Raw genomic sequence first — 9,048 nt, forward strand, 5'->3', positions numbered from 1 at the left:
GTTCACATTAGCACTGAATTTCCAGGATAGTGGAAACCTGAACCATATCAGACAATATGTCACATGTTCAAGGAGAAGCCTGTAGAAACACATATAACTGAAAAATATTTTTTACAAAGTTTCGTGGTAGGTAAGTGTTGCAATGAGGGAATGCCTGAAAAATAGGCATTGCCTAGGTTGGATTCTGTACTGGAGAAAGTGAGTTTGATATTGGCTTGAGTTAAGAAAATATACACTGTCTGTTAAATACAATGAAACCTATTTTAAAAGGTTTCATTGTGGAGTAGCATTGTTACTGGGGAGAGACGGAGATGTATTGGGGTGTATGGAGAACCAGTACCATCTTTGCCTACACTATGGCTGTATGCAGACATGCTTTTGCAGATATCGCTCTCATGGTTTTTTTGCAGCCATAGTGGAGTAGAACATTTGGATGATGTGAACAGTCCTAATCCATTTCTTTACAACATCACCTGTGTGAATTTAAAGATTATTCCAAAGGACTACCATGGGTTAAGCATACTGTCAATCACAACATTTCAATTCAGAAGTCAGTTATTTCTAGCAAATATGTAGTAACAAGCAAATGGAAGAGTAAGTTCTTAAACTACTCATTTCTTATGCATGTCTATCCACACTCTCTGTAATACTCTGTTAAAATTATCAACAATTTAACCAGCGTTTGGAAAAGAGAAGAGTTTTGGTGAGTTGTCAATGTTTAGAGTTTATACAGGCCAACACCATCACATTTCACTATCTTTTTCAAGTCCACGCATTCTGGCATATTTGTGTATCTTTTCATTTGTGGTAAATACTAATCTTTACATATTCTGAAGTTAGGATGGCATGTATGTTGCAAAGAGAAATATTCAAAGGTGTAACATTGTCTTAATTGTGGTGTCCATTTCTCTTTCATTTTCTGACTTGATAGCTCCATCCCTTTCTAAATGCAATACACAAACATTTAATACAAGAAAATCTATGTCACAGAGAGCTCCTCGTTCACATAGCCAAGAAAATGGTGGTAAAGAGAGGTGAAGCTGAGGTCACACAGCTGATCAATAAGAGATTGAAATGGAACCAAATTCTCCTGATTCTTAGTCTAGTGTCTTAACTGCACTTTTTTCTTCCTCCATTTCTTCACCGTTATCAGGCAGAATTTTAGAAAGTGAGAACTTGACATCTATATCAGAAATAAAGCTGATGATTTCTGAGAAAGTACAAAAACCAGACATGAAAGGAACCATCACATTTCTGTGGAAGTCTTCTCAGAAAAACTGGGCATTAAATTTTGTTTTTCCTTTATTTATCTTACAGGTCTTGCAATTGCAAGTGCACTGATAGACATTTCACAACAGAAGCCTGTGGACTGTAAAGATAAGAGTTCAGGAGTCAGAAATCGAAAACATCACCTTTCAACACGTCAAGGAACTTGTGTCTGAGATCAAAAAACTGCAGTTGTATATTCTGTAATGTTTTCTTTTTAAATGGCTTCCATTGAAAGCTATACTACAGCCTCAGTTTTTATGGAGGCAAACCTATGAATTGATGTTTGAGGTAATGTGCTCCGTTATAGTCTCACTAGCAGCCTACTATACCCCAGAGCAGAACAAACTTATGGTAGGTATGAGTATATTTAATGAGCTTTAATAAAAACAGTGGATTCTGATATCAGCAAAATATGAAATGAAATACCTAGTATGCTTAATCCTGAACATATCAGAGCAGGGAAAATCCTTGAATACAACTAGGAAAAACTGTACATTGTTTTGTAATGTAGAAGGAAATTGTATAACTGAAAATTAAGCAAATTCCAGAAAACTAAAGGACATTTTTGTACAGCTTAATGTAATAATGAGAATTGTACAGTTCTTTCCTTGTAATCAACATTAAGATGTCTTTCCAGTAAGCAGGAACTAAAGAGGATTGTTTGGATTTAGGTGTTCTTTTATCATTGCCTCAAATAGGTAGGCAGCTTTTGAATTTAGTAGGTAGGTACCGCCGAGAACACCACATATAATATTTAAATGATCATTTCATATACAAGCTTAATTTGAGCATTTCATGTTCTTTTTTATGTTCAAAAGGCTCAGAAATATAATCTGGGCTACAGAGAATGATGGGTGGTCTTTCATGTTTCTATTCATAAGATTTTTTTTTTAAATTCTGAATGAGATATTTTAGAAAGAGTGCATGTCAGTCTTCTATGCCAGCTAACTCATCATCAGAATTGATTGAGCATGGAAAAGCCTCTTCGGGAATCAAGTTTGCTGTTTTTTTCCAAAGCCATCTCCAAGACTGCAAGTCTAAGGAGAGTTTAACTTACTGTTACACAACAGTAATATACCTGCTCCCACTTCAGTTTTGCAATTTTCTGATATCTGTAAATTGTCCTGACCTCCAAGTAGAAGAAAGGAATCCCAATCAGCACTTTGACCCTTGTTTGAAAATAAGGTATGATTTTCTGATGATGTTTTTCTCCCCGCTGCAGAATTTCATCTAATCCTCACTTTCACGTCAGTTAAAGAATTATCCTGCATATCAAAAATGAAATAAATAATTATTAAAAATCCAAGTTGCTTCCAACAGTGGTTCTCTGATCTGACAGCCATTATGGGACCTCACACAACCAGTACTCAGCAACAAAATGCGGATGAAATAGTTTCCTTTCTATTGGACATTAGTCTCACAAGCTTTTGGGGGCTTGCTCACAACAATAGAAAATCTAGCCAACAGCTTTAATGGCCCTCAGTCTTTTTATTTACTCACAATTCATGAAGATATGAAAAATCAAGAGAATTCTAAGGGGTAGCAGACATGTCATATTCTGATTTATGCATTATACATTGACAGCAGTATAATATGAAACCAGTAGTTTTATAAGATCTTGTTGAAAGTGTAGTTTCTCAGCTCCAAATTTGCCACTATACTAGTGCAGGAGGGTGATACAGAGGTGTAAATGCCTTGTGTAATGACAGACTTTTGGTAAATATGACAGATATAAAAAGATAATTGATGTTTACTACTATATCTGTATTTTTCATTTGCTGTTTATTTCAGAAGATGATGACATTTTACTGTTTATAGTTGACTACACAGTTACTTGCATGCCATGGTGGTGCAGTAGCAGTAATAAAGCCCTGTTGTGAGTTGTGTTTATTTCGTAATGCCATTCATACATAGAAGTACTCAGCTTAATTTGGATGAGGACTAAATGTAAAAAATAATTATAAAAAGGAACGATTGTACAGTATGTAGTTATATCTTATACAGGAATATTAGGTTGCATCTAACCATGACTGCTGTATTGTTTTGATAAATTATGCATTTATGAATTATGGTATAATTATTTCTTATGGCATGGTTGTTTCAGTATTTTCATATCTTAAAGTAAGATTATTATCCTAAAATAATGCTATCACAATCTTGTGACTTTTATTGACTATTCTGACCTCAATTTCTTATGTCTTAAAACTTAAATAATTCCTTTTTAAAGCTTCTGTTGGGAACGTTCAATCAATGCTGCTTAGTATATTGGAAAAAATGGTCTTTTGAAAATAACCCATTCTGTCAGTTCTAATGTTGATCTGCTAAAATGAAAATAAACCAGTAGAACTGGTTTATATGGTGAACATACTTAAGAAAAGGAAAAAACCACTTGTCTGGAATATTTTCCAAACTCTGTGTTATCCTCAACCTAAACATTTCACATAAGAAATATACAGTGTGTGTTTTGTGAATGTACCGGATACCTCCATACACAGACAGACCATGTATTCTTGTAGAGCAGTTATTTTGACTGTACTTATCCAAAAAAAGGATATATGCACCTGTATCTTAACTAGAGTTTGACATGACTTGAAAAGCAAATTTAAGTGTTAAAGGGATTAAAATATTTTACTGCAGCACTTGAGATGGGCAAATAGCTATCAGCCATTTTATTATGTTAACAGTTAAAAATGTTACAAGAAAAGCATGCTTGTCACGGGAGCATTCAGCGTTTTCATTCACTCTAACAATGTTTTTTCCTCATGTATCTTTCTTCTCCTGGGGTCCCTGATTGCATGAAAATTATTAAAGACTTATAAAAATAAAATAAACAAAGAGAAATACTTATATAATCGTCATGATTAAATCCTAGAAGTTTGCCAACGCTTCTCAAAACGAAGCTTCAGAGTAACTGTTACTGCTTTCTATTTTAAAGGTGTAAAAATAGTATAATATATCTAATAACTACATCCTGTCAGTTGTTGGCAAATGCTAATTTTTTAATAATGACCACTGAACATCAGATGAGAGGTTTTATCAAGTGTCACATTATGATCACTTCATGAGAAAGCCAATCTTGTTAAAACTTGTTCTCCATGATTAACTTCTGAACTCTTTCTTAGAGTCAAAAAACATTGAATGGCCTGTTTTAGCCCTAGCGTGATTTATGCTGGATGAAAAATAAGGTATTAAATGCTATTCTAGAAAGTAACCCCCTAGTGAAATTTTAATTGTCAGGATTCCACTCCCACCCACTCAATGTATTGATTCTGCAAAGGGAAACTCAGCAGCTCTAAATTACTGTTCAAAATATAAGATCCATGATATAAGATCCATCAAAATATAAATCCATGATAGCATGGATTCACCAGTACGTCAGTTCCTTTCTGAATATGTATGCTTATATAAAGTCCTGAAACTATTTAAGTATAATTTGAGCATATATATAACACTTCAGAATACTTGCTTTCAGTCATTGCATTTCTTCAAAATGTCATGTATGGCTAGTTTACCTTTACAAAAAATATTTATCTGTATGCTGCCCCTATTAAATTGCATCTAAAACCTAAAGTCCAATTGTGGAAATGTTAAGACATGAAGATACCATTAACTAGGAACATACAGATTCATCTGATCTTAAAATTTTCATAGCTGATTGCTGTCTTTATAGGTTCAATTGCTTCCCATCCTCCCAAATCAGAAACATTTGGAGAAGTTCACATCTGGACATTGAGGTTTTATGTGAAAAATCTGCAGCAATAATTATTTTCTAAATAATCTAACTTAGAGAGCTGGAATCCTGATGGTAAGAATTTCAGTTTGGGATCACTTTAACAGATAGTCACTCCTCATGCATAATAACTTTGACTTTCATTTAAATTACAAAATCATTATGTATCTAATTTCATTACCAGTTTTTTTAAAAAGCATCTGAAAAGTTTCTTGACAATAAAGGACAAGTCTCTGTTAAAGGTATTTAGCATTCCTCCTCTTTCTCTTATGCAAAGTTGTCCTATCCAGATTGCTTGATATTACTGTAAAAAAAATTAAATAAATTAACCTTAGTTTTTCATCTGTAGGATGCAGCATTGCCTGAAAAAGCTGTAATTTACCAATGCTTATTTTGGGTAGTCTTTACAGTAAGGCGCAGAATACCTAAGGAAATTTAGATGTTTGGAAAAATCTTGGTTCCACAGACTTCAGTAGCAAAACTCCCATTGTCTACAGCTGGCCAGGATGCCCCATATTGTTTTCATCTGTCTTGCTTAAATATTAACTAACCAGAACAAGACTGTCAAAAGCAGACCTTGTAGAACCTGTGGTTGTATAATTCAGTCTCATATATTGTTTTAAATTTTTCTAATTTAATATTATTTCACTTCCAAATTGTATCCTTATATTTCTATATCATATGGCCAAATAGCTACAAACATTTCTGAAGTAAAAATCAACATGTGAACAAAATCTTGTATATTTACTTGAAATTTTGTGACACCCCCGGAGATTTACTGTCCTTCAAGCTGAACCACAACCTTGACCCCAGGCTGAGTTGTGTTTGGGTAAAAAAAAGAAATCTCTTTGTACCCACTGCAGTTATATTCAAAACTTGCTTCTTTCCAAATAGAGAAAGCAAAGAGGGGAATTATGAACAAACAGAAAAAAAAATCTCTTTAGAACACATAGGGGGCATACATATAAATATATATATATATAATGGTGTTATGTAGTTGGTGTCACGGCTCATCTAAATCAGAATAATGTCCGAGATTCCTCACAAACTCTCACATATTACAGTGGATTATCTAAAAAATTTAATTGAATCAGTGACTATGTGTGTGCCAGTGGTTAATTCTGCAGCAATAAAACCTCAAATGTTTTTATCCCTATCAGTGATGATACGGATGTCTTGTTTGAAATACTATATACTATTTGGGGGATTTACCAACTTGCTGTATCTTCAGAATGTCCAAGATTGAGTGCATACAGTGATGCACATACCTACCATCTTGTAGTAAAAACTGTAACAGTTTTTAAATGCTAAATTAAGGCCTGAGCTAATAATATGGAAGGCTTATACGAGTTTGGAGTTTGAGGTAATTGTTACTCTTTAGTAACTGTTTACCTTTTTGTCATGGATGTTATCAGCAAAACAATGCTTAGGTATGTCCTTTTCCGATTTTAGCAAATGCTTTTTTCCAACAGACTTTTTATTAGGCAATAAGCAAGAAAAGAAGGACATGGACAGTTTCAGAAATGCTTTGTTTTCTTTGGCTCATTAATTTGAGTAGAGGGCTGTAACTGGTGGGACAGGTATTGGGTCTCTCCTAACACACTCCCAGACCTAGAAGATACCTTGACCGTCTTATTCCACTGAAGGTCTGAGTATATTTTTTGCATTATTTTCCAGGTCCGTATTTGTCAAAAATCATTGTTATGACGTGATTTTTAGTGATTAACGTGAAAAACAATTCTTCTTATGTGAAGTCCTAAAACTCTTCAGATATTCAGTTATGTAATACAAATAAAAATAAATATATTTATGGAACATAATTTGTAGGGTAACTACAATGGATGTTTCCAATGACAGAACTCTATCCAAATAATGTGTCCTAAAAATCTCCTCTCACAAATTAAATCTATTACTCTTCCTGCAAGCCACCATTTTGTGTCTAATAGCACAAAAAGCCACATGTGAGATATAAATTTTTTCCAAATGTTTTAATGTAGACAATTTTGATCTGCCACTAAATAGTTATTTGGAATTTGGCAAATCATTTTTCTGCTTTAAGTTTCCTAACTGAATACTTGGGAATGATAAAATTAACTTTCCTAATGACACAGGAATATTGAAGATTGATTAATTAATTAATGTTTAGAGAATACTCAGAGCTCTTTAACAACCTACAAATACTAGTCACTTTATGAATGCTAAGTGTATTTTAGTTATTCAGTTATTTAGTATCAATATTTTTAGTGCTAAATGTTTCAGTTTTCTATACCACAACTTGATGAATAATTAAAAAAGATAAAGTAAACATTTGCTGATAGATATTAAATGGTTCTTACTCCACAGCTCTTCAAACAACAGCAATCTTTTACTGCCACATACTTTGCTCTCAGTTTCTGCTGTCAAGGTCATCATTTGCCCATTGTTGATGAATCATGTAAGAGATACATACATTAGCTATTCAATTTACTAGTATCTGTGGTTAATCAGGTTTGCCAGATGTATTTTTTTTACCTTATTTGTTCATTTGCCTCTCTCAAGTGTCCATTCTTTGTACAACATCTTCTGCTTCATTCATAATTGTCCAGACCATACTTTCTTCAATGTGTTCTGCTGTTTTCATGGTCATTGTATTCTGAAAATGTTGGTAACTGTGCCACTTTAACCACATTGAAGAATACAAGGGATAATACATTTCCATGCCTTAATCCTGACTTTATCTTAAATGGGCTAGATTTTACTCCTGATTTGTGCTCTGTCTTCTTCATTGCCAGTAGTGAATATGCCTTTCTAATAATATGAAGTTTTAAATCCTTCCAGTGTGTCAAAGGCCATGATATATCATCATGAGGTTTTTAAAAACCTATAAATCTATGTATGCATTCTGATTATATTATTATTTTTTAACAAATATGTTATTAAAATATTTAATATTTGGTAGAACTCTTTTTTCAAGAATCTCCAGTGGTTTTACTGGATTATCCTTGCTTTATATATTTATTAAAAAAAAAAAAACTTTCTGAGAGTGCTTTATAGAATTTAATAAAAAGAGAGGCATTACACTAGCTTTTACTTTCCATTTATGAAACGTGCCTTACATTGCTCTAATTTTTTTTCAGATCTCTGAAATCAACAAAATTACTCTGTATAGCCTTTGATTTAATTTATCTCCTCCTTCTTTTAATAATTTAATGGACACCCTGTCAACACCTGGTGCTTCCAAGGCTTCTAATTGCCTCTTGGATCTCGTCAGAACTGAGTTCCACAAACAGCTCAGCTGTGTGAAAAATGACCATTTGATGTTCACCTTTATTGGTTTTATCATTAAGCAGCTCGTTGAAGTACTCCCTTCTATCCCTGTGTAATTTCTTTCTTTGAAAATAAGAGATTTCCATTTTCATTGTTTATCAGATTTGCAAGAAATTGATATCCTTTCCTCCAGACACAGATTCTCCCTTGAATGCTCTCAGATATCAACATTCCTGTTCTGCTCTGTCCTCTTCACCGTGCCATTTGAATACTGTCTTTTGCATTGGCTTAATCTCTTGGCATTTTCTTTTAATTCAATATCAGGAAACTGATCGAGATTCAGATGACATTCAGTCTTTTCTGCACGCTGATCCTGATTGCTTTCCAACTACTTTCATCAGGCCATGTTACAGACTTTGTTCTTGGAATTATTCTGCTAGTTTCTTGAGCAGTTTCCTTACTATATTTCTGATCATCTTACACTTATTATCGGTATCATCTGTTCTACTTCATATACAAATATTATAAAGCTTCAAAACTGTGCTTAACTGCTACTCAGTGATTCCCTTAGAATTTTTATGTGTAGCACATATGTTTAATTTGACATTTTGCTGGGACGAGGCTGTCTCCTGCTATAACCTTTTGAAGTTTTTATACCCACCAAGTTGTTTCCATTCCCCACGCTGCATTTTGGGTTCCTGTGGATTATATGTACTCATAATGTTTCACATCCTCTTCTTACATCCTCTTCTTACATCCTCTTCTTACATCCTCTTCTTACTTTGGCAGTTTTACCCAGATTA

General features: G+C 33.6%; 1 protein-coding gene across 2 annotated transcripts in view; it reads left to right on the forward strand.

Moving 5' to 3' along the window:
* Nucleotides 1-5,244, forward strand: part of ATRNL1 (attractin like 1) — a 567,608-nt gene extending 562,364 nt beyond the window's left edge. For both annotated transcript variants that reach the window (XM_026096166.2, XM_064514272.1), the window contains one exon: nt 1,318-5,244. In XM_026096166.2, coding sequence (XP_025951951.2) covers nt 1,318-1,442 — 125 coding nt within the window. In that variant the 3' untranslated portion in view covers nt 1,443-5,244. The remainder of the gene's footprint in view (nt 1-1,317) is intronic.
* The last annotated feature ends 3,804 nt before the right edge of the window (nt 5,245-9,048 follow it).

This window comes from Dromaius novaehollandiae, chromosome 6 (genome assembly GCF_036370855.1).
Source record: "Dromaius novaehollandiae isolate bDroNov1 chromosome 6, bDroNov1.hap1, whole genome shotgun sequence".
Taxonomy (NCBI): domain Eukaryota; kingdom Metazoa; phylum Chordata; class Aves; order Casuariiformes; family Dromaiidae; genus Dromaius; species Dromaius novaehollandiae.